Source organism: Cetorhinus maximus, chromosome 1 (assembly GCF_964194155.1).
Source record: "Cetorhinus maximus chromosome 1, sCetMax3.hap1.1, whole genome shotgun sequence".
Classification (NCBI taxonomy): domain Eukaryota; kingdom Metazoa; phylum Chordata; class Chondrichthyes; order Lamniformes; family Cetorhinidae; genus Cetorhinus; species Cetorhinus maximus.
The window spans coordinates 117,409,911-117,437,069 of NC_135879.1; the positions used below are offsets into that span (position 1 = coordinate 117,409,911).

General features: G+C 42.0%; 1 protein-coding gene across 2 annotated transcripts in view; it reads right to left on the reverse strand.

The window, feature by feature from the left end:
• The window catches only part of LOC144682988 (protein sel-1 homolog 3-like), a 102,561-nt gene that overhangs the window by 26,839 nt on the left and 48,563 nt on the right, over positions 1-27,159 (reverse strand). For both annotated transcript variants that reach the window (XM_078545927.1, XM_078545935.1), the window contains 7 exons: positions 26,061-26,219; positions 23,640-23,860; positions 19,341-19,520; positions 14,249-14,368; positions 11,766-11,906; positions 11,433-11,495; positions 4,870-5,046 (listed from right to left, as the gene is read on the reverse strand). In XM_078545927.1, coding sequence (XP_078402053.1) covers positions 4,870-5,046; positions 11,433-11,495; positions 11,766-11,906; positions 14,249-14,368; positions 19,341-19,520; positions 23,640-23,860; positions 26,061-26,219 — 1,061 coding nt within the window. The remainder of the gene's footprint in view (positions 1-4,869; positions 5,047-11,432; positions 11,496-11,765; positions 11,907-14,248; positions 14,369-19,340; positions 19,521-23,639; positions 23,861-26,060; positions 26,220-27,159) is intronic.

Here is a 27,159-nt window from a genome sequence, read left to right on the forward strand (position 1 = left end):
CAGAGGCTCATCATCTGACTCAGACTCAGCAACGTTCTGGCCTCCAACAGTCCTCTGAGTGCTGGGGACCTGGGAAGTCCCTGCCTCTGCCTGCTGTGGATCAGACAGTGTGATGTGCTCACCAGATTATGATCCCGAGGCTACTTGAAAGCTACGTCCCACCGAGGTGTGTGACTCTGCACTGGTGGAGGATGTGGGTGAGTGCTGTGATGGATCTTCAGGGAGGGTGCCTTCAGATTCCTCTTCAGGGGTTTCTTCAGGGCTTGATTGGAGACCCTGGGTCATGGAATCTGTCGGCTGTTTGGCAGATGCACCTGCGAAGGCAAGGGGAGATAATTAATGCATGGCAGTGGCCTGTGAAAGAGGACACATCACATACGGCATGGTTGTCTGATGGATGTTGCACTGCTGGATCCTCATTTGGTAGAGCAGCGCCAACCTCACCATCAGCACAGGACCTGCTTCGGTCATCACCGGCCAGCTGGATGGCTCTGTTTTAAAATTCTGTCAGAACTCTGATCTCCAGCATCCCTCCACCTGTCCGGCAGTGAGTGAGAGCCCTGTGGATGTGTGATGGGTTTGTTAGTGTGTGAGTTGGGAGTGATAAAAGAGTGACTTACCCTGGTGGAACAGAGGAGATCATTCATCCTTTTGTGGTACTGGGTGGCTGTCCTCCTCTGCAGGGCGTTCACACTGACCACCACTGCCATCGCTCCCACGCTGAGTTGGTGACTTTGCTGCCCATCCTGCAGCCAGAGCGGGGGTAGAACACATCCCGGCTGGCCTTCACAGCTTCCAGCAGTCGCTCGAGGGACCCCTCGTTGAAGTGAGAGGGCTGCAGTCTTTTTTTCTTGTGTGGCCATGTCTCCTGGCAGCGGTGGTGAGCTGGTGGCGATGAACGCTTTGCTGGTGGCTGCCTTTTAAAGATGGCGGCCAGAGAGATGCAACAGCGGGGTGATGGTGGGCGGGCGAATGAGAGCTCGCTTGCCATGGATACGGCATGTATTGTGGGAGTGAATAAATAATGAGGCGGGTTCAGAACGACATGGCGTGAAAACTCACCATTTTCGTCAGTGGGTAGGACTCCACTTTACCCGCCTGCTACCGCACTTAATGCAATTCTGGGAAAATTCAGCCCATTGAAATAAAAATGTTTCTAACCAGAGACTCATTCAATAATAATAAATTAAGTGCTATTAACACCAGTAATAACCTTCTCATCACCAATCTTCACAGACACCATGGGTGGAATCTTCTGCCTCTGCAGGAGGTGAGGGAGGAGTTGGGAGGGCCTGAAAATTTGGTAGGTCATTTATGACCTTCATTGTCAAACATTATAAGTAGACACTGAAGTGAGATGCAGGCACAACCATCTCACTTTTACCTACAAGTAAATACCTGTGTTATTAAAAGCATTATTAAAGCACATTTTATGTGCAGCACTTTCATAAGTGTTGTAGTTTAAATGGGAGGTCAGTGATTACTAATCCATTTGAAAAGATGTCCTTCAACCAGAAAAGTTTGAGAACCCTTTGATAAATGGAAAAATCTGCGGCTGGCAGGCCATGACTAGCAGATGTAAAGATGGGCCAGAATTTTCCAGCCCCATTGCGGCGGGGACAGGGTCATAAAATGTAGCGAGCCATTCTAAACTCCATCGACTTCAGTGGGATCGTAAAATCTCGCTACCGTGAAATTCTGCCCATGGATCTACTGATGCACGCTGAGATTTTCCTGCTGTGCATGTTATTCGTTAATGAAATGAACAAGGGTACCTTCTGTAATACAAAATGTATTCATGATATCTCAAGTTACAGGGAAATCTGAAGATCTTTAAAGACATTGACAATCATAGAAGGGGTTTTTGTGAACTAAGGAAGTGGGTCAAAGAATGGTCCAAGGATTTAGTGTTGAAAATGTGCAGTTTTGTTCGGAGAAGCTCAACCATTCCATATCATTTAAGAGCCCACCTTTTTGCAGAGGACACATCAAACAACAAAGAGATAGATAGGTTATGCATATTGCAAAAGAAATCATGAAACAGGTGCACACCATGGTCCAGGTCTACTGGTTAGCATCGATGTTGCGTGAATTGCTGCTGCCTGTGAAGATTTCTGTGATCCGACTGTTTTGCACACTTTCATCGGAACTTCCGATTCCGGCAGCAGCAGCAATGGGTCAGCGCTGCCACCCCTGCAGAAGGCTAACAAGCGCAGGAGAAGACAGATGAGGAGAGGACATGCCCCCTTTTTACGACATATTCAGGTGGCTTTTGAAGGTCTTTCAGTTGGCTAGTGAGTGATTGGGTGAATGCATGGGCGGGTATGTAGGCATGGGTGACTACGTGTATGCGCCTGGGTGAGTGGCTGAGTGGGTGGGTGAGCGGGCGCGAAGATGGACGAGCCCGTGGGTGGGTGCATGGGTGAGCGGATGGGGTGAGTGTGTGGGGGAGTGGATGAGTGTATGGCTGGGTGGGTGAGTAGGTAAGTGAGTGGATGAGTGAGCAGTCAGATTGGTGGTGGGGGAGAAAGTTGGATGGTGGGGAGGTAGTCGGGTTGGGTCGGGGGGATGGTGGTGGGAGAGAGATTCAGCTTGGGTGGAGGTAGGGGTAGTTACTTTGGCGGGCTGGTGGTGGGAAAAGGGTTGGGTCTGGGGGTGGGTAGTCGGGTTGGGTAGAGCAGTAGTGATTGGTGGTGGGAGGAAGTGTCAGGTTGGGTCGGTAGGGGTGATGGTGGGAGTGTGTATCAGCTCGGGTCAAGGGGCTAGTTAGATTGGGGGGGGTTACTGGTGGTGGGAAAGATAGTCGGGTCGGGGGATGGGTAGTCAGGTTGGGTCAGGTCGGTGGGGGTTAGTGGTGGGAGTGAGTGTCAGGTTGGGTTATGGGGGGCGATGGTGGGAGAGAGATTCAGGTTGGTCAAGGTTGAGGTGGGTGGTGGTGAGAGAAAGGGTAAGGTCGGGGGGGGTGAAGATTTGGGCCAATATCTATTAGTAGAGGAAAGGAAATTAGATTTAGCTATAAGTATTTCGTCACTGTGAAGTATTATCAAATCCTAACTGTGAAATGCAACTTATGGCTATTATAAATTGAAACTAGCTATTTTAATCTGACATGGAGCATTATGAGGCAACAAGTGGATGACTATATGCAATTTTGGGCACTCTGCCATCAAAAGGACATTGATACATAAAAGAGGGCTCAAGAAGGTACAGAAGCACAGCAGTGATATATGTGACTTTACCACTGGTAGAAGTTCAGGTATAATCTTATTCAGTGATGCAGCAGTCTCAAGGGCCCTTATGACCTACTCCGGTCCCCATTTCTTATATTCTTATGCCAGTTATACCACTTATATTGCTGAAGCTTGTCAGGAAGATATAATACATCTCATAATGTTATTGGAATTTATTATAAAATAGTGGTATCTGTGTCTACATACATATGTGTGTGTGTGTGTGTGTGTGTGTGTGTGTGTGAGACTTAGTTGGATTAAAGGCAGCTGGTCTGAAGGCTTTGATGTCAACATGGTAAACAAGGGGCAAGTTTATAATGTAAGTTATAAAAGGACATTTGCATTTTTAAATAAACCAGATTTGATTGTTTTCAAAGGAGGGGTGAAGTGTGCCACCTAGCCAAGTGAAGTTTAGAAACAGTATGTTTATTTTTCCCAAAGGTTACTGGTAAAACTTAGTGCTATGAGAGATTTTTATTATCAGAAAGATAAAGTCCAAAGACATAGTGAAACAATGGGAATTTTTATTCAAAGAGGAAAATATGAAAGAGGAGTGAAGGCTGCATGTAAGGGTTGGCATTGTAAGATCTTACAAGAGTGAAAAGCCTTCAGCATCTATGCCTCAAGCTGCTGTCTACATAGCACTGAAGTTAAGACTCACTTTGTATTGGATTGTCAGGGTAACGTGTTTCTTTGCCTGGGTCTTTTAAAATCTGTGTGTCTTACTGTTGCCTTAACAAAACCATAACTAGGAGTCAGATTAAGAAGGGGATTTAGAAGTTATCATAGTAGTAGATCTATGTTTAAAATCATTTCTCTTATTAATAAATGTTTAATCTAGTTTTGTAAAAACCTATAAGATTTGGTGGTCTTATTTCAACTGAATTCGAGGCACACATCTTGAAATTTATATGAATTGCACAAGTTGTGGCAGTTGTTTCAAGTTTCCCTTTGGGATTTGAGCAACTCGGCATTTACCATTGGCTGTGCCATAACAAGCTGTAGTGATGCTCTCCATGTCAATTTTAAGAGAACGTGACAAAACACCTCAAGGAGCTTTGGTTTTGCAACTATTGCATTTTAACTGTGACACGTGGGCATGCACACTCCAGCACTTTGCCTGGCCAGAGTGTCACGGAGAGTCTCAATTGCTCCAAATGAGTACTAACTTTAAACTGGAACCTACAACTAGAGTAGCTATGGAGAGTCGGTAACGGGACACAGGTTTAAGATAATTGTCAAAAAATTCAGGTGACAAATGAGGATTTAAAAAAAAACGCAGTGAATTATGATGATGTGGAAAGCATTGCCTGAAAAGGTGATGGAAGAAGAATCAACACCAACTTTCAAAAGGGAATTAGATACATACTTGTAAAGGAACAACTTGTAGAGCTATGGGGAAAGAGCAGGGGAGGAAGTGGGGTGACTGGGTAGCTCTTTCAAAGAGACCACATGGGCACAATGTGGCTTTGTGATTCCATAAAGGAGGTTTTCCTGTGGAGTATGTATAAACAGAGTGAATACATTACACAATATTTACAGAGAAATGAGGAGGAATGCAAGATTCAAAAAAATAACTGAAGCATACTTTTGTTTTTCGTGATGAACAAGACATGTTCAGAATTTTGCAGTCATTTACCTCATTTTTTACAGGTTTGCCTGGGTACAGTCCAGCTGCATACATCACTCCAAGATTATGTAAGGCATCCAGGTTTCCCATTTTCATTGCTTTTTCCCAATATTCCACAGCTTTCACATAGTCCTTCTTAAAGGTTTCATAATACCATCCCAAACCATTAAGTGCTTCATGTGATCCCTGTTTCAATAATAAATTAATGTAAGACTTGTAATTATCTAATTACATCCTTTTAAAGGTTTTACCTGGATATATATTAATAACCTAGACTGTGGTGTGCAGGGCATGATTTCAAAAATTGCAGATGATATGAAGATTGGAAATGTTGTCAACTGTGATGGTGATAGTCTTAAACTTCAAAAGGACATAGATATGTTGGTGGATTGGGCCGACAAGTGACAGATGAAGTTCAATGCAGAGAAGTGTGAGGTGATTCATTTTGGCAGGAAAGATATGGTGAGACAGTATAAAATGAAGGGAGAGGCTCTAAAGGAGGTGCAGGAACAAAGGGACCTTGGAGTATACATACATAGGTCACTGAAGATGGCAGGGCATGTTGAGAGAGCAGTTAATTAAGCATATAGTATCTTAGGCTTTATTAATAGAAGCATCGAATACACGAGTAGGAGGTCATATTGAACTTGTATAAGACACTAGCTAGGCCTCATCTGCTGTGCTCATCCAGTTCTGGGTGCCATACTTGAGGAAGGATGTGAAGGCATTGGAGACAGCACGAGGGAATTCACAACAATGGTACCCGGGTGAAGAACTGTAGCTATAAGGATAGACTAGGGAGGTTGGGGCTGTTTTCCTTGGAGAAAAGAAGGCTGAGAGGAGGCTTGATAGAGGTATTCAAGATCCTGAGGGGTATGGACAGGGTAAATAGTGAGAAACTTCCCACTCAAGAGAACATCAAGAACTAGAGGGCACAGATACAAAATAATTGGAAAAAGGAGTAAATGTGATGTGAGCAAAAATGTTTTCACCCAGAGGATGGTTGAAGTCTGGAACAAACTTCCTGAAAGGTGGAGGGAGGTTTGATCGAGGTATTCAAAAGGGAATTGGATTTCTAAGTGAAAAGAGAGAATCTGCAAGGTTACAGGGATAAGACAGGGGAGTGGTACTAGGTAGAATGCTCTTTCAGAGAGCCAGACTCAATGGGCCAAATGGCCTCCTTCTGCACTGTAAAGATACTGTGATAAATTTGATTAAAAAACTCTTCCTTTGTATGTCCAGGAGGATTAAAAGTTAAATTAATCCAGCCAATCCTAGAGCATACCAATAGTATAAAAAGTCCAAAAGATCTTCAGCTACTTTATCAATGACCTTCCCTCCATCATAAGGTTAGAAGGGGGATGTCGTGGATGATTGCGCAACCCCTCAGATGCTGAAGCAGTCCGTATCGGTATGCAGCAAGACCTGGACAACACTTAGGCTTAGGCTGATAAGTGGCAAGTAACATTTGCGCCACACAAGTGCCAGGTAATGACCATCTTCAACAAGAGAAAACCTAACTATCTCCCTCTTACATTCAATGGCATTACTGAATATCCCACCATTAACATCCTGGGGGTTACCATTGACCAGAAACTGAACTGGACCAGCCATATAAATACTGTAGCTACAAAGCTGGTCAGAGACTAGGAATTCTGCAGAGAATTACTCATCTCCTGACTCCCCAAAGCCTATCCACCAACTACAAGACACAAGTCAGGGATGTAATGGAATATCTTCCACTTGCCTGGATGAGTGCAGCTCCAACAACACTCAAGAAGCTTGACATCATCCAGGACAAAGCAGTGCGCTTGACTGGTACCCCACCACCTTAAACATTCACTCCCTCCACCACCAACTCACAGTGGCAGCAGTGTGTACCATCTATAAGAAGCACTGCAACAACTCAACAAGGGTCACAGGACAACAACATAGGGGGTTGCGTTCAAGAAGCCTCAGCCTCTGAAATAGTCCAACAGTTACCAGGTTCTTGCAAGCTGTGTGGGCGAGAACGGGGGCTGCAGGGAGGATGAACAAACTGACCACGACACCGTGGTACAGGGAGCCATTCAAGTGGGGGGAGAAAATAGGAATGTAGTAGTGGTAGGGGACAGTCTAATTAGGGGAATAGATGCTGTTCTCTGAAGCTGTGAGCGTGAGTCCCGACGGCTGTGTCGCCTGCCCGGTGCCAGGGTTAAGGATATCTCTTCAGGGCTGGAGAGGAACTTGGAGTGGGAGGGGAGGGGTCTAGCTGTCGTTGTCCACATTGGTACCAATGACATTGATAGGACTAGAAAGGAGGTTCTGCTGAAAGAATTTGAACAGTTAGGAGCTAAATTAAAAATCAGAACCTCCAAGGTAATAATCTCAGGATTACAACCTGAACCACAGGCAAACTGGCATAGGGTTAATAAAGTCAAGGAGTTAAATGCGTGGCTCAAAAGTTAGTGTGGAGGAATGGGTTTCAGTTCATGTGGTACTGGCATCAGTACTGTGGTGGAAGGGAGCTGTTCCAGTGTCCTGGCGAGTTGACCAGTGTCCTGGCGAGTTGAATAACTAGGGCTATAGAGAGGTAGGGTTCTGGAGAGGGGATAAGAGGCTTACAAAGCAAAAGGATATGGCAGCATTTCAGGGCACCTAATTAGGCAATGATACCCAGAGTGTGACAGGAAGGAACAGAGTGTACAAACACTAAAAACGGCAGCAAATAGGGTCAAAGGGGTAAAAAGGCACAATTAATGGTTCTTTACTTAAGTGCACGTAGTATTTGGAACAAAATAAATGAATTAATGGCACAAATAGAGATTAATGGGTATGATCTTATAGCCATTACGAAGACATGGTTACAACGTGATCAAAGCTGGGAAATAAATATTCGGGGGTATGTGACTTTTTGAAATGACAGGCAGGAAGGAAAGGGTGGTAGGATAGCTTTATTAGTATGAGATGGAATAAGTACGAAAGCAAGAAATAATCTTGGGATCAGAAGATGTGGAATCCATATGGGTGGAGGTAAGAAACAACAAGGAGAAGACGACACTGGTGGGAGTAGTCTATAGGCCCCCTAACAGTAGCTATGCTGTCGGACAGAGAGTAAATCAGGAAATAATGAGGGCATGTAAAAAAGGCAGTATATTAATCATGGGTAACTTTAATCTCCATGTAGATTGGGAAAATCAAATTGGCAGAGGTAGCCACAAGCAAGAATTCATAGAGTGTATTTGGAACAGTTTCCTAGAAAAATATGTTGTGGATCCAACCAGGGAGCAGGCTGTTTTGGATCTGGTAAAGTGTAATAAGGCAGGTTAAATAAATGATCTTATAGTAAAAGATCCCCTAGGAAACAGTGACCATAACATGGTGGAATTTAGCATTCAGTTTGAGAGTGAGAAACTTTGGGTGGGATCTTCCGCATCCGCCCGCCGTTGTGATCTTCTGGTCCCGCCACAAGTCAATGGACTTCTGGCTGGGGCGCCACCTTGCCCACGGCGGGTCCTGCCCACAACAGGGATAGAAAATATTGGCCTTAGTTCAGAAACATCTGTGTTAAACTTAAATAAGGGTAATTACAAAGGAATGAGGGCAGAGTTGGCTGCAGTGGAATGGGAAAGGAGTTTAGCAGAAAAAAAGGTTGATGAACAATGGCAGATGCTTGAGAAAATAGTTCATGACTCACAACAAAAAGATATATCCCAATGAGGAAGAACGATTGTAGGAAGGGGATAAACCAACCACGGTTACCCAAGGAAGTTAAGGATAGTATCAAAGTGAAAGAAAAAACATACAATGTGACAAAGATTAGTGGAAAACCAGAGGATTGGGAAAGTTTTAAAAACCAACAGAAGTTGACCCAGAAAATAATAGAGGGAGAAAATAAACTTTAAGGGTAAACTAGCAAGTATTATAAAAACGTAGAGTAAGAGCTTCTTTAAATATATAAAAAGAAAGAGAGAGGCCAAAGTCAATAAAGGGCCCTTGGAGGATGAGGCTGGGGAAATAATAATGGGGAACCAGGAAATGGCAGAGAAGTTGAATAAGTACTTTGCATCAGTCTTCACAGTAGAAGGCACTAATAGCATACCAAAAATACTAAATAATCATGGGGCAAAAGAGGGGGAGGAATTAAATGCAATAACTACCACTAGAGAAAAAGTACTAGGGAAACTAATGAGGCCAATGGCCGATAAGTCACCTGGACCTGATGGGTTGCGTTTGAGGATATTAAAGGAAATAGCTGCAGAGGTAGTGGATGCACTGGTAGTAATATTCCAAGAGTCCTTAGATTCTGGATAAGTCCCAGAGGATTGGAAAACTGCCAATGTAACACCCTTATTCAAAAAGGGAGGGAGACAAAAAAACAAGTAACTACAGGCCAGTTAGCTTAACATCTGTCATTGGAAAAATGTTGGAGTCTATTATAAAGGATGTAATAGCAGAGCATTTAGAAATGCATAATCTAATCCAACAGTCAGCATGGCTTCATGAAGGGGAAATCATGCCTGACAAATTTATTATAATTCTTTGAGGAGGTAACAAGCAGCATAGATAAAGGGGAACCAGTAGATGTAATATATTTGGATTTCCAAAAGGCATTCAATAAGGTACCACACATAAGGCTACTTAGTAACATAAGAGCCCATGGTGTTGGGGATAGTGTATTAGCGTGGACAGAGGACTGGCTAACTAATAGAAGACAGAGAATTGGGATACAGGGGGCATTTTCAGGATGGAAACCTGTAACTAGTGGAGTGCCACAGGGATCAGTGCTGGGGCCTCAATTATTTACAATTTATATTAATGACTTGGATGAGGGTAATGAATGTTCTATCACCAAGTTTGCGGATGACACAAAAACAGGTGGGAAGGCAAGTGGTGAGAATGACACAAAGAGTCTTCACAGGGGTATAGACAGGTTAAATGAGTGGGCAAAAATGTGGCAAATAGAACATAATATGGGAAAGTATCAGGTTATGCACTTTGGCAGGAAGAATAGAGGAGCTGAATATTATTTAAATGGGGAAAAACTGAAGAAAGCTGCAGCACAGAGGCATTAGGGGGTCCTCGTGAATGAATCCCAAAAAGCTAGCATACAAGTTCAGCAGGTAATAGGTAAGGCAAGTGGAATGTTGGCCTTTATTTCAAAGGGAATGGAGTATAAAAATAGGGAAGTCTTGCAAAAACTTTACAAGGCACTAGTTAGACCACACCTAAAATACTGCGAACAGTTTTGGTCCCCTTATCTAAGGAAAGATATACTGGCATTGGAGGCAGTCCAGAGAAGGTTCACTAGGTTGATTCCGGGTATGGAAGGATTTTCTTATGAGGAGAGGTTGACTAGGTTGGGCAGGTTAGGCCTGTACTCATTGGAGTTTAGAAGAATGAGAAGCGACCTTATTGAAATATATAAGATTCTTAGGGGGCTTGACAGGGTAGATGCTGAGGGGCTGTTTCACCTTGTGGGAGAGTCTAGGACCAGAGGGCATAATCTCAGAGTAAGGGGGCACCCATTTAAAACAGATATGAAGAGGAATTTCTTCTCTCAAAAGGTAGTCAATCTGTGGGATTTTTTTACCAGAGGGATGTAGAGGTTAGGCCGTTAAGTATATTCAAGGCTGACTTAGACAGATTTTTAAATCAGTAAGGGAATCAAAGGTTATGGGGAAAAGGCAGGAAAGTTGAGTTGAGGATTATCATATCAGCCATGATCTCATTGAATGGCGGAGCAGACTCGATGGGCTGAATGGCCTGCTTCTGCTCCTACGTCTTATGGTCTTCTGAACTGCACTTTCCAAACCCGCAACCTCTACCATCTAGAAGCAGAAGAACAGCAGGTGCATAGGAACACAATCACCTGCAAGTTCCCCTCCAAGTCATATACCATCCTCACTTGGAACTATATTGCTGTTCTTTCACTGTCGCTGGGTCAAAATCCTGAAACTCCCTCCCTAACAGCACTGTGGATGTACCTACACCACATGGACTGCAGCAGTTCAAGAAGGCAGTTCACCACCACTTTCTCAATTAAGAATGAGCAATAAATGCTGGCCTAGCCAGCGACGCTCTCATCCTGTGAACAAATAAAAAATAGCTCAGCACTAATTTTGCACCCTCACCTAGACTGATCATAAGGTGAGACAGTATGGAATATGAACAATGACACAGCTCTGGCGAGAATTTGGAATTTGTATGGCGTGGTTGAAGCAAATAGCGTTGACACATATAAGGGGATGCTTGAAGCATAAATGAGGGAGAAGGGAATACAAGCATATGTGGGCAAGGCGGGAACAGATTAGTATGGTTGGGAGATACTTGTATGGCATATAACTACTGGGAAAACTAATTGGGCTGAATTGCCTGTTTCTGTGTTATGGATTTTATGTAATTTAATGCAATACAGAATGTTTTCCAACATTTGCAATTATATTATACTGTTCCAGTGGAGTACAGAGGCTGTATGATGAATACTAGGGTTGCTGATTACTGCAGGATTCTCAAGTTCTTTCAATGTTAAATTCAAACAGATAAACAAAAAAGGTTAAACAACACAGATTTGCATTGTGTGAAGATCTTACCTTGGAAGCTGCTTCATTGATTAGTTTTAAGCCTAATTGTGTATTTTTTTTCACTCCACGACCCTAAAAGTAGTTTGAAACACAGCAGAGTTTACATACCATTTAAGGGTTATCTCAGTGTTACAAAAATTGAAAATGCTGGAAATACTCAGCAGGTCAGGCACCTTTGGAGAGGAAAAACAAAGTTAACAATGTTTCAGATCTTTGATGTTTCATCAGTTCGCAGCGTGGCTCAACACTGACAAAAGTGAAATAGCTGAGATCATGTATCGTAGCACTGGAATCCAAGTACCTGAGAAGATATGTACAGTAGTCAAAATTTGTAACACCTACCTTGAAAAGAAAAAGCCCATACTCGTACAGCGAAAGTGGGTCTCTTGTCTCTTCTGCACTTCTAGAGTACCATTCCAAGGCAGCGTTCACATCACGTGTGATACCCTGTTGTCCCCAGTAAAGCATTCTTGCAAGTTTTTGCTGCAAGTGTTAAAAAACCTTTATTTGGCTAGAATAGAATAACTAAACCAGATTAAATCTTCAATTAATTTAAATTTTAGATACAATTTTTTCCAATAATATTTAATGAGTTAAATTACAATAGCCCAGATCTTCCAATCAGAATCAGAACCACTGTGTCTGACACTGATCAGGCTGAAAACTACCTTCTCACTGGGAAATATTTAAAAAGGCCAGACTTCCAATTGACGATACTGAAGAACCCCCTCAGTGCAGGAATCCTCACCGAGAGAGAATCAGCACAGAAGACACATCCCCTTTTTATGGCACGAGTTGCTGTAAGGTAAGTCGGGGGGATGGTGGGGTCAGAGGAGAGTAGTCAGGGATCAGTGAGGGGGGGAAGTAGTCAGGGGAGGGGAAGGTCAGTTGTATAGTTATCCAGGACCTAGACTAGGACTTTTCTGTCTAACATTTCCTGGGTAACTATTCAGGAACTGTCCGAAGTCTCTGATTCAATTCTAGCTCAGAGTTGGAGATTTTTTCGGAGGGCCCTGGGAATAGAGAAATTTCCCACTGGAAAGTGAAGCTCCCTGGGAAATTCCCACGGATTGAATGCATTGGGACCTCAGCAAGGGTTGACGTGTATCTTGGGTCATACATCCAGTCTCCAATGATCTCGAGATCAGAAGATCTGGGCCAACATTTTTGCTGTAGTTGAGCAACACTGAAACTCAGACTTGCTTCTGGTACTCAATTTATTCACAATATATTTCACTTTGGAAAATATTTTATTATTTGAACAAATATCACCTTCTTTATATTCATCATCAATAACTTGCATCCAGAAAGCACCTTTAACATAGAAAAACATCCCAAGGCACCTCAGAGGGGTATAATCCAAAATACACGGACAATGAAACAATGGGCAGGATAGTAGAAGAAATTATTAGGAGCTCAATCAAAGAGGTAAGTTTTGAGTAAGGTCTTAAATGGAGGAGAGGAAAGTGGAGAGGAAGATGTGGTGCATGGAGGGAATTCTACTGTGTGAGGCCTAGACGGCTGAAAGCATGACCGCTAATAGTGAGGAAAAGGAGGAATGATGCTCTAGAGTCTGAGGAACACAGAATTCAGGGGATGTTACAGGATAGGAGAAGCTTACAGACATGAGGAGAAGCAAGGCATGCAGAAATCTAAACATGAATGGATTTTAAATTTGTGACACAGATAACAAGGACATATTTCATGGGCGAGCAGGATTTGGTGGAGGATAGGATATTGGCAGCAGTTTTGAAATAGCGGAAGTTTACAAAGGATGAAAGATGGAAAGACAGCTAGGAAGGCACTACAAAGTGTGAAAGTGCCTAAAACATAGTTGAGGGTTTCAGCCGTGGAAGAGATATGTTTTTTGTTCAGAGGGCATTTAAGAGCCAACCTCATTGCTCTGGGTCTGGAGTCACACGTAGGTCAGGTAAGGATGGCAAATTTCCTTCCCTAAAGTGAACCAGATGGGTTTTTACAATCAACAATGGTTTCATGGTCATCATTAGACTTCTAATTCCAGATTTTTATTGAATTCAAATTCCACCATTTGCCATGGTGGGATTCGAACCTGGGTCCCCAGAGCATTTCGCTGGGTCTCTGGATTACTAGTCCAGCAACAATACCGCTATGCCATCGCCCCTCCTCCCCTACAGGGGCAGAGGTAGGTGATTTATAGGCCAGAGAGGGTACATCTCTCCCTGCCCCTCCTCCGCCCAATCCCCTTGGTGGCGAAATGCAAACCTCCTTTGGACCATATGCCAGTCAGAATGGGTAATCCACAGGCTCACCTGCAACTCAGAAATCGCCAAAGAGTTGGATGCCCTTTGTGGTGAATGATAGAATATAACCTCAAGCACAAATAATAATATAATATAAATAATATAACCTCAGCCAAAAATAGGAACAGTAATCTCCTTTGCATAGCCCTGCAGAGGATAATAGTTCTGGCTTACATTGTTGCTATACTGATGAAATAGTTAGACCTTTTATTACTTCCTTTCTCAATAATAGATTTATCCAAACCATTTATCCAACGGGAAAGCCAAGAACTTGCTCCATGCCTCTGCCTGCACTAAGAAGCCAGCCAGATTCTGCCTAGTCATTCCTTTTAACAAATCACCAAGATAGGCAACTTACACACAGCAAGTGCAGGCGCAAGCCCACTTCTCACCACCCCTTAACTATACCAAGGCAGTGTAGCGTTAGGCCACTCATAGAATCCAATGTTTTTTTATGAAAATAGCAGCAATAGTTATGCAGGCGTCGTGTTAATTTACCAGGATGTGTGAATAAAGCAAAATATTATGTTATGTGCAATGTACCTGAGCAAATGCATCCCCATGATTTGCCTGATATCTGAGCCACAAGAAGAGGTCATCGTTTTCTTTAGTTTGACTCTGCAAAGCTGATTTATCCATTAACCTTACTTGTTCAACAAAAGCCTGAAAAAGTAGGAAATTATTATTACAGGATTGGTTACGACAGTTATGGCAAAATAACATGTTGGAAGAATTTGTAAAACCGAATTTGTAATGACCAAAAACTCAAATTTCAGCAAAGTAAAATTATAGAAGAGAAACGTTATGTAAAATCACAAAACAAAATTCATGTAATTGGAGAAACACTCACTTTGCTAACGATTGAGTTAGTTTGTCCAGTGAGTAGCTGTACCATATAGACCAGGAGGATCCCAGATCCAATCCCTGATTGGTATTGAATTAACTGACCATGTGATTAGCATGCTATAGTTTGAATCAGCACCCCTGGAACTAGGAGGAAAAATGGGTTCCTGGTTCAAATTGCTATTCAAAAATCCCTGCTTGAAATGGGTGGCTGAATGTCAAATGAAGTCAAGACCTGGGAAACTGGAGGAACAGCACCTCATCTTCCGACTAGGCACTTTACAGCCTTCCGGACTGAATATTGAGTTCAACAATTTTAGATCATGAACTCTTTCCTCCATCCCCACCCCCTTTCCGATCCCCCCCTTTTTTTTCCAATAATTTATATAGATTTTTCTTTTCCCACCTATTTCCATTATTTTTAAATGTATTTCCATCCATTGTTTTATCTCTACCTTTTAGCCTTTTTTGATTCCTTCACCCCACCCCACCCCCACTAGGGCTACCTGTACCTTGCCTGTCCTGCTTTCTACTCTTAATTAGCACATTCCTTAGATAATATCACCACCTTCAACATCTCTTTGTCCTTTTGTTTGTGACATCTTTTGGTTAACTCCACCTATCACTGGCCCTCTATCCAGCTCTACTTGTCCCACCACCCCTTAAACCAGCTTATATTTCACCTCTCTTCTATTTTTACTTAGTTCTGTTGAAGGGTCATTCGGACCTGAAACGTTAACTGTGCCCCTCTCCGCAGATGCTGCCAGACCTGCTGAGTTTTTCCAGGTATTTTTGTTTTTGTTCAAGACCTGGGTTTTGATAGTGGATATGGAGAGACTGTTTTCAGGAGCGTTGGTAACCAGAAGACACAGATTTAAGAAGATTGGCAAAATACAGGGGGAGATGAGGAGATTCTTTTTAAACTCAACAAATTGCTACAATCGGGAAAGAATTGCCTGAAAGAGTGGAAGCAGATTCAATAGCAATTTTCAAAAGAGAATTGGATACTCAAAAAGAAAAGAAATGCACTGCTACAGGGACAGAGCAAGGGAAAAGAACTACATTGGACAATTGGCCTGTTTCTGTGCCCTTCGGCCAAACCAGTCCATGGTGTTTAAGCTCCACTTGAGCTTGCTCTTGACTTTTCTCATCTAAATCTACAATTGTAACATGTTCCCTTCTCCCTCATATGCACATCTAGCTTCCCCTCAAATGTATCTGTACTACTCACTTTAACCACCCCCTGTGGTAGTGAGTTCCACAACCTTACCACTCATTGAGCAAAGAAGTCTCTTCTGAATTCCCTATTGGGTTTCTTGCTGACTATCTTATATTGATGGCTCTAGTTATGCTCTTCCCCACAAGAGGCAACATTCTCTCTGTATCCACTCTACTAAACTTTTCATGATTTTGAAGACTTCCATTAGGTCACTCCTCAGCCTGCTTCTTCCAAGAGAAAAAGAGATCCAGCCTGTCAATCCTTTCCTGATATGTATACCTATGCATTTCTGGTATCATCCTTGTAAATCTCACTGCACCCTCTCCAGTGCCTCTATGTCCTTTATATGACAACCAGAGCTGCACACAGTACTCTTAAATGTGGTCGACAGTTGCTTGCTCTTTCAAATAGCTGGCAAAGCTATGATGGGCCAAATGGTTGCATGATTCTATGATTTTCTGGACGTGAAAACCCACAATTAGCATTCTTTGATCAGGCTTATTCATGAATATTAGTCACAGGACATAGTATTAGAGAGTGGCCGGCATCTGTGTAATTGTACCCCAATAAGGAGCTTTTAATTTGAGGAGGAAGAAAAGAAACACACTCACAATGATTGTTTTGATGAGGTATGTAAATTATAAAAATATTTTTAATTTGTACAATTAGTTCACCTAATATAGTGTATGTGCTTCAGAAAAAGTATAGGTTGAACTTCTCGGAATTTTGAAAAGCGCACAATACTATTCTTAGTAGTTTCCTCATCAATTTAATGCTTTTATCATATTTTCAGCTACAAGGTTTCTTTTCATTTTTTTGCTTATTTAATTTTATTCTGAATATATATGAATTAAGCTAGAAGAATGCTGTCTTGTTTTGGTCATATTTTTGTCATCTTTCTGTAGGTCTTGATACCACCACTGAAAAATATTAAGACCACAATCATTAGTCTAACAACATTATCCTTGGAAGAACTATTCTAGGTATATGAGTTAGCAGAATCCTGGGAACTAATAATTCGATCAATACACCACCAGTAAGTTTAGTGAAAACATCATCTCCCTCCAGGCATGCTGAGCCAGCAGTTTTTATTAACAAGTTATCCTATCACTGACAGTAGCTCACTTACTTTGACTGCACAAAAGAACTGATGGGAGAATGGAAAAATACTATAGATATGTCAACAAAGTACGGTCCATCAAATCACAGCAGTTTATGAAGAACAGAATATTTGTGTTCCATTAAGTGATTCACTTGTCAGACCTGAGCTACTTAATCACAGTGTTTCACAGAGATGGTGGGGCAGAATTTTATGAGAACAGGCAGGATTGGAGGCAGAAAAGGAGTGAAATCAGGACATTCTACATTGGGTCAGCGGACCGACGTGTTCCCTCATCTAGGCAATATTGCTGGAGAAGCTACACTCCCAGCAGTGGCAGGAAGCCAATTAAGGGCTTATTGAGGGGAACTGAAAGGACTTTGCCACGATCTTGCCTGCATCAGAGCTGCCTCTTACTGAGTGCAGCTCCGGAAAAATGGCTGCACGGCAGCAGGCTGGAAAGCCATCAGAGCTGGGGCTCTATGGACCAATTATGGGCAGGAAGGGCTGCAACTGTGGCCCAAACAATCATCTGGATGAGTTTCCCTGCCACTCCGAAGCACATATTGAGTTCAGCCCTCTTTATTTTTAAGATGTTATGCACATTTCTGAGGGTACTTCAATTTTGAGGCACTCTCATGCTCTCCTTTCTGCCTGAGCAATGACCCACCTTTCCCAGTGGGGCTGCTGGCCATTCAAAGCTGAAGGCTCTCTGATTAGGCGTGCATAGTGTTCAATGGTTTGTTTCATCTGTGTTTGATTATGCTAGTATGGTAACTAATCCTTATACACTTGCTTGATTGCTTATGTCTGTGGGTGGAGCTAGAGAGTTAACAAACCTTGAGAAAGTTGCAGAAAGGATCTGGGATCTAGCAAAGATCATGTGTGTTGGTAATTCTGTAAGTTCTGCGATGTTTTGAAGAATTATAAATAAAGATTTAGAATTAGAATCATCACTGCATTGTTCTGAGACAATTCAGTCATCTAAGTATACAGCAACCGAGCACATACATAACAGCATGTAGCCTCAGGAACCCACCTGCTGTCCTTAATTGGATAGGGCTCCAGGAGGCGGCCTCCTGTACACCACCCACCCCCACCATATCCGAATCTAAGGAACTGTTGCTCTGACAGCCAATCTAGCTGTTTGCTTCGTACAGGTGAAGCCTAGCTCCAATCAGCAACAGAGCCTAGATTTTAAGCATTCACACATTTCTACATAGCAATCAGATGTATAATGCTTCTTTTGAATTATTTGAATTTTGTAACTTTTTTTTCAAATTTCATGAATCTGCTCCCAGTGTTGAATGGTTTAAATATTGCTGGAAAGCAGGGTAAATATCATCCTGAAAACAACAGCATAATGAAAGCACAGAAACAATTCTCGAGAGTCTATGTAGTGGGATCCTCCACGGGTGCTGTCAATGTCATTTTGATCAGATGATATGAAATTTTTTGGGGGCTGTGTTTGAAAAACTTTATCAGGTCACATGAGACAGCCTTTGTTTGGCTTTACCAGCTGAAAATAGAGCATTGTTCTCCTTAGAAGACTCTAGCAGCAAGGACAGAACTAAGAAAAAAATTACTTGGGTCTGAATGAGACACAGTTTTCTGGCTGGATCAGGATTTGGATTATTTTTGGCTTTGGATTAAGAAGCCAAATGGGGATCCATGTTCAGATGTGTCAGGCTAGTGTAAAAGTCTCTTACAATCAATAGGAAAGATGTACCCCACATTTAGTTAAAAACAAATACAAATTTAATATTTATTATCCTTGAAACATGCCAGATACACACAGCCATCCAAACAAAAATGACATAAATGAAACATTGTTTACAAATATTACTCCATAATAACTAAATGATAGATTGTCATAAATTCAGGTGGGCACTGACTCTCACAATTACCTACTACTGGCGTTTCAAATTTAAGTATTCAAAAACAATGCAAACATGTGTGAACGTCATCCACTTTCAATGCAGTTATTCATACCCTTTCTTAGGACATAGATTGATAGCATCAGGACTTTACTGCTTATAATACCTTGCACCCAATTATTTGAATTATAAATCAAAACTTCAACATCATTGCCCTCCTAAAGTAATCTCCAGTGTATAAGGATTAATTTTGATTTTGTTTTCTGATCTCTGATGTCACTGGGGAATTCAGTTTGGAGAGGTCACTAACTGTGAACTACATCAATCACAGAAATACAACTGACAACTTCAGGCAGGCCATAACTTAGCCACATCTTAATTCAGACAGGGTTGATACATCAGTACCCTTAAAAATATCCATACAGCTTAAAAAACAAAATAAAACAATAATCTTATAACAATTCATAACTCTTGATAACTGATTATTTAAATATTGATTCTGACAGTGAGGCTTCCCCCTCAAATTAAATCACGTTAGTCATTTAATTTTCAGCTATGTATTTTATTGTAAGTCTTATTCAAATCCATAACACTTACCTGTTCTCCATCAAATTCATGCCGATCATTAACAGTCTGTTGTGCAACGTTTAAGTAGTAACTGTATGATATATCGTCGTCCAGGGCGTAACCATCAATGCCTTGATCATGCTTATATCCAAGATGCATTAAGGCAAGTCTGTCATTTCCTTGTGCAGCAAGCAGACTGTACAACAAGCCCTGATGAAATATCAATGAGATTCCATTTTTTAAAAAGGATGATTACAAAAATTTACTACAAGAAGTTGCATTTTGTAGTTCTTTTCAATTGTCACTTTAATGTACTGAGCAGAGAAAGCAACAAATTAGGGAATTGATTCCTAGGCTTTGTAGGTGAGGTTTTAATGACTGACAAAGCATTTGACTCAGTCGGATAAACACAAAAGTATGCACGTAACTTAAAAAAGACTATGCACATAAACTGTACTCTTGCAAAATAATAATGTGTAAGGCGAGGCAAGAGTGTAAATTAAAATTGATAAACTGCTTTATTTAAAAGGAAAGTGAACATACAGAACAACAGCCATGATTGGACACATTACAATAATTAATTCACTCAATACAACCTATCCTTACACAATAAAAGAAAACAAAGAAAAAACTAAATTTTCCTTCTATTTGAGAGATGGACTTACTTAAATTAGGAAAATAATTTCTGACTCTTCTCTCCCGCACTCTTAACTTTGGCTACCTGACTGGTTTCCAATATTCAGTGTCAAAAATCTCTGCCTGTCTCTCTGGGTGACCTGCCAGTTCAGCTTGTTATAAGACTGTTAAGGTTTATTGTCAGAAATTTCCAGTCAGCCTCCAGGTCCCCAGAGGTGTTGCGGAACAGTGTAGCTGCCCAGAGGCAGCCTTCCGGTTGCAGACCAAGGTGCCTTAGCTCCTGGCATGCTTAGAGGCCCTCCCCACCTGCTTGGCTTTAGCTGCCACTACAGGTCTCCCTATGGATGGGTTTCCCCTCCACAATGGTGGCCTAGCTCCTGTGGCCATTTTTTGTAATGAAAAAAGCAGCCTGCTGACCTCTATGGGCTGGAGGGCTTCCTTTTGGCCCTCCAGCTTCAAGAGGCAACCCACTGTCCTTAATTGGAGGGCAAGCCCACTCTCTAGTCATTAATTGACAATTTGGGGGAAAATCACAGCTGGGTGACTGTTCCTCACACAGTGCAGGATTCTGATCCACATTTGACTATGATGGCAGGGTACCAAAATCTGCTTGGAAAATCCTGCCTCTGTTTGTTTCATCTCTCACTGTTCACAGCCAAAACAGTTTAATATGGATCAAAATTTGCTGGCAAAATAACTGCCAATTAAATGGGACATTTCATTATTAGTATGTAGATTATCCAAATATTTGCATTGAGAAAGAGATACCCATGAGTTGTAAAACAGCAGCTCATCCTCATCCTCCCTGTGAGTTTCAAGGAATAAATACTTCCTAAACTCACCACAGAAAGCTACAGTTGGTACCTAACAGCTTATGGACCTTTTTAATGAGGAGATTTATGTTCCTTCCAAGTCACTCAACCTCCTCCACCAAAAGGGAACAATTGAAACTGTGGAGCCTCAATCCTGCAGTTAATAAATTGTTCTTAAAGGCTTTTGATACTTTAAAATTGTTTTCTTATTTTTTTTCTTTCTGTCCCTTTCTTTCTTGACCTAATCTTTTTTGCCCTCAATTGATTTCTCTTTCTGTACCTAATTTGACTCAAATTCTTCCCATTTCTTTCTCCATTGGCCTGCTGTTTCTTTCTGTATCTTTCAATCTTTAGCCAAGAATGCATAATGAGGCTTGGCTGAGAGCCCAGAAATTCATTAGTCCATTGACACACCTGAGCCCCAGGGAAAACATTGCTTGATTGACAGCTCTGGATCTCTAATCTCTTCTGTCAATTACACAATGTCTATTTATACAAGATTAAAGAGGTTGCAAGTGCTTGCAGTTTCAGCTATTGATACTTTAAATGGTCTGGATGATTGATACTTTTATTGGCCTGTAGTAAAAAAGATTTTTTTTCAAGAAAGAGGAAAGTTATCAATTAATGTCTTTTTTATAGCTTTTTTATTTACACATCCTACTGTCACTATAGGGTTCATTAGCTCTATACACTGTATAGTGGGTGAATGGGCATGGAAGTGCCATAGCTTGGAATGAAGGGCATGGGGGGTGGGTGTTATAAGATGGTATGGCTGGGGGATGGGGAGTGTATGGAGGAGGCGAGCAGGTGTGAGGGGTGATCGATAGAGGGCTTTACTTTTTTCATCATCACTGGGATGAAGTCCCAGAGCACCAAGGGGGGCCTTTTAAACAGCCCACCTGCACACCCGATAACCCCTGTGGCTGCCTCCGAGCTCTCGCCTGGGTCAGCTGGCCCGAATGCAGCCTGCATCATGCCCTCATATTGAAAATTCCATCTTTGCAAGCACTTTCTTCGGAGGCAGGCGGGCCGAGCCAAGATATTTCCCAACTCCCGCTAACCTGCCTCAAGGCTGAAAATCCAGCCCATTAAAGCATCAGTGCTGGCTGTAATTTTAATACCCAAGGGCAGGTATGAACAAAAATACATTTATAAATTTCAAACCCACTTCCATCACTAAGATAAAAGCAAAATACTGCGGATGCTGGAAATCTGAAACAAAAACACAAAATGTTGGAAAAACTCAGCAGGTCTAGCAATATCTGTAGAGAGAGTGCCAGAAGTGAAGTTTTGCGTCCGTATGACACTTCTTCAGAGCAGGGTCATACCGACTCAAAACGTGAACTCTGTTTCTCTCTTCACAGATGCTGCTAGGCCTGCTGAGCTTTTCTAGCATTTTCTGTTTTTGTTCCACCTCCATCACTTTTGGTTTTAATTGAGGCTGTTTGGGGCTGACAATGAACCTGAGCTCAGGAGGTGAGTTGGTCATTGAAATCTTTTAAAGCAGCTGCATGCCTCCATTTTAAACAGGTTTATTTTCACTTTTAACTCTTGGAGGCTAGGATTCCCTGGCCTCAGAATCCAAGCAGGTAAAGGAGGAGGTGAGAGCTGAATCCAAGAGGTTTGTGTCTTTATTGCCCTGCTGGTAGGACAGAAGCAGCAGGAAAGTATCTTCAAGGTCCAACAAGCTTATCCACCCCATTGGACCCCCATGATTAGCTGACACTCCACTATGATCAGCTAATTTCTACCTGTGATGTACGTCTCCCAACTCCCTCCACCCTCCGCCGACCCCACGATATCAGGGGTTAACACTTCCAACATCCAAAAACCACACCTCCCAGGATGTCCAAACAACCCCCCAACGCCAAGATGTTTGACCTGGTTTCCACTCCCTGGCTGCTTTCCTGCCTGATAGCAACTAGCTTGTCAATTTGGCTGGCTTCAGGCAAGAGGCCTTTTGAGAAAGCTAAGAAAAAGACAATGCGTGGTTAAATTCTGCAAGGCATCTGGATTTGGGAAAACTCATATTTTAGGCTATCCTTTCTGAAAATCTCCCCCACCGCACCTCCTCCATGCGCCCCTCTCCCCCTGCCTCAAACTCTTTTCTCAGCCTCAAGTAAATAGCAGGACCATTATTTTACTGAGAGAGTCATCAATCTGTGGAACAGGCCTCCAGCTGAGATAATGGAAGCAAATGGTATTCATTCATTCAAATACAAAATAGATAGATTTCTTACAGAAATTATAGCAATACAGTATATAAGTAATTTGAGACATGTGGTTAATGTAGCACACCTAGGAAAAACAGGTGACTGTTGACATCAGGATTTTCATCACCAGATATATGGGTCTGATGTAGGCTAATTGATGAAGATTTATTGCTATAATTAGTCAACAGCTCCAACATTGTTACATAATATGACTACCAGGATGGTAAAAGGCAAACTAGATGAACCTTGGTATAATAAAAGCAAATACTGCGAATGCTGGAACTCTGAAATAAAAACAAATTGCTGGAAAAATTCAGCAGGTCTGGCAGCATCTGTGATGGACCTTGGGTCTTTTCTTGCCTAGCAATTCCTATGATTTTTACTGGAGCACAGATCTTGGGAAACAGGTCAAAACCACCTTGGCTTTACAGCAAATCAAGGTCAGTTTGACCTGTCTGCCACCATCAAACATTTATAATACGATTTAAGTCATATTGTTGAAGAGTTTCAAAACCAGTTCACATCAGCACCAATCTACCCTGTCTGCTTTTAGAAAATTTATAACGTGGAAAAAGCTACAGCAAAATTAAAAAACGCAACACATGAAAGGACCTTTCATTTTAACTAGGTAATAAAATTGAAATGGTCAATCCCATTGATTGCATTACCTGTAAGGGCTGTATTTCCACACCTAAACCAGTCTCAAAAATAACTGCCAGGAAGTAGGCTGCTCTGTGGTAACCACAGCAGCTAGCTTCCATTAATGAAGTGATCAGGTGGTCCATTTGCTCGGTACTGTCTGGACGAACAAGTATTTCTACTGTCTTCTGGAAAAGTTTCTCACCAACTTTAATAAGTGTAGATCGTAGGTTTGGTGACTGAGTGGAGTCTAAGCACAAGATCACAAAAAAGATTTGTAAAGATACTGAAAACTATACAAAAAAAAGAAACATACACTTTGCAAAGTTAATTACTTAATAACATCTATCTCTGCTCTGTTTCCCTTGTAAGCCCCTAAACTATTCCAATATTTTTGGATAGATTATTTTATAGATCCATGGGAACTAAGATACAAAAGTAAAATGCTTAACATGATCATCTGAAATTATTTTTTTCATGATTTTAGCAGAGGCATTAACTCAATAAAAAATAAATGAGGAATCATGCCATATTTGTACCCTACACGAGAATTTCAGGGATAAAGTCCTTTGTCACATGGAAAATGCACAGCTTCCTAGAACAATTTAACTTTCCTTTACGTAAATTGGAATATTGTAACGTATAAATGTGGTGTGGGGTTTTCGAGCATTTTAAAAAACTAGCAAGGGACGTTTTTTCTGTAGTTTAGTCTGAATGGAGTTACATTTCTCTAACAGGCTGCAGCCCATTTTGTCATTTTCTAAATAATCTCTGAATTATAGTTTCACATTTTAATTTGGAAGAGGATATCAACTGAAGGATGCCGAGGATCTATTTAGCTTAGTGGCTAGATGATCTTAAATGCATCCTCTTATTGATGTCACTTTGTCAATGAATATAGATTATGAGGTGTAGACATAACATTCCTTGCAAGAAAAAAAACTGGAAAATGGCAGACTTCCTCCATAATTTGCAAGTCACAAATGAAATTGTGTAACTTTGAATTGTATACTTCCATTTGCAGATTGATATCCTGTCACAGCGCGCACCCACACCCTCCACCAGTGCAGAGAGAAACACCTTGGTGGGATCCAACTTTAGGGTAACCTCGGGATCACAATCTGGTGAACACCTTATACTTTCTGATCCACAGCAGGTGGCTGAAGCTTTTTCCAGGTCCCCAGCATTCAGAGGACTGCTGGAAGCCATAGATTTGCTGAGTCCAAGTCAGATGACGAGCCTCTGGGCTCGGTCATGTCACAGTTGCGGGAGCTGCAAAGGTAAGCTCAGGAACATTGGGAAGGGATGTCCGCTACAATCCACAGATTGCAAGGCACAATGGAGGAGTCTGTCCACCTTCACTCTGAGGTGATAGCGCCGGCATGTAAATGCACCGAGGTCAACACTGGTAGGATGGCAGCCGCCATGGAGCCCTTGGTCCAGGATGTCACTCCTGCACTGCTGTGTGGGCTGAACTCCATTGCTGACACCAGTTAGCCTCCAACAGTGTGTACACCAGTGGGTGCGGGGCAGTTTGACCTCACTCCAGCTACCTCTTCTCCTCTAGAAGTTCAACAGGCATCCTTCATGTGCACTCACCTCCAAGTTCCCCTCAAAGTGCAGCCTGCCAAGTGCACGCCTTTTACATGCTGCTGTGAAACATGTTGAAGTGCAATCACAGTGACATGGGCGGACGATCCAGCGGCGGGGGCTGGATGGATGGGGGGGCGCAGTTGGGGGTGATGAGTCTGGTGGGCTGGCCCTATAATATGCTGGCGTATTACAATGAGGTTCCGGATGTCCGATGGTGGGACACATGGCCCACCATCGGCAGGCTGAGTCGACAGTTGCAAACTGGGTTTCCCGACGAGCACGGATAATTCTGCCCAGAGACAGGGACATCAGCTACTGCAGTCAGCAGAGGGGGTAGTGTTTTTTCTGTTAGCTGTCAGACAGAATGCAGGTGGGAAGGCGTTCTCTGGTCAAACAGATGGGACTCGTAGAACTTTTAAGGGCAGTGGAAGATTTATCCTGGCGTGGTCTGGGGAAGGAGTCACCAGAATAAGCTGCTGGAAGTCCGTTCGGCATTTTGACTATCACTAAACATTATGACTCAGCGAAAACAGGGAGAAGCGAGCTTGTTGAAAGCTGGGAATAACTTTGGACTGATTCCTGTAAAGATTACAATTCTGCAGAGGGTGTGTGGTAGTGTATAAATGTTGCGCGGAGTTTTCAAATGTGTTAAAACACTAATAAGGGATTTTTTCTGTAGTTTAGTGCATTTGTTGCCTATTAATACTGTTTGGCGTTGTTGATTTTAGTTTGTTACTGTAAAAGTCTTAACTTTAAATCTCGTCATCGATTCCTTCAAGTCAGTCACTAAGAATTCAAAACTCTTTTTAAAAGTTATTGGTGTCTACAGGGATTGTAACAAAACACTTTGCAATTACCTAAAATTGGTTGCAAAGCCATTGTCTGAAGTAGATCAAATAAAGCCTTGTGTTTCTTCTCCGTTCTTATCCCCCAGGGACGCACTGCACATTTTTCTTCATCGTAGTTTATTGGTCCATATTTAGTGACCAACTCTAAATAATAATTGTTGTTTCTATCTGTAAACAAATAAATAATCATGGATAATCATTGTTAAATTGTGAAGAATTTCCATAATTTACAATATGGATGTCTCCTGACAAAATATGCAAAGTGGATCTCTGTCGCTTACTGTACTCAGCTGTCTTTTGATCTGTAAGTTAATTCCTTCTTTATGGGAATCATTCCATGAGAAAACAATAGGAAATTTCCATCACAATAGCAATTTCAGGAGTGATATTAGAGAAATTAAAGGGGACTCTACAAGTTGTGTGTAATTCATTCAAAAACAAATTTAACGACTTTTATGTCGAGTTTATGAGTACACTAGTCGAGTAAGCTTGAATTGCGCCTTCATATACACTTGTTCGTTGATGCTCGCTATCAATAACAGAAAGAGACCAACATAAGAACAAACTGTGATTGTTTATTGCAACAGAAGGCAGAGCACTAAATCCTTGCGTGCTCCCACAACCACCACCACCTCTAGACTTACAATTAACCAGTAGCCCCCCCGTTGTACATTGATTGGTACGTACTGTCACATGGTTAGTCCACTTGCATTCTCTTAAAGGCACATGGTACTCCACTTTACGACATCCCTCCCCCATTACTTAAAAAATAGTTGACAAACTTAATAATATGTTAACTATTTACAGTAATAACTATTTACAAATCAAGTCTCTCTGAAGACTTTCTCAGGTGTGTTGAGCGTCGCAGTTCAACAACCTCGGCTGGTTTTTCCAAGACCTCCTTTTCAGGAGACAAATGTCCACTAGGCTCCTCAGTGGATGATTTCACCATCTTCCGGGTGTGGTCACATTCACTCCTGCTGCCCCTCCCCTCCAGGCTGAGACAGATAAAAGGCAACCAGCACAAAGCAACAAAGCGGTGAGCTGCATGAGGTGTGAAGGGAGGAGAAAGAGGAAAAGGAATTTTTTTAAATTTGTTTTTCTTTCA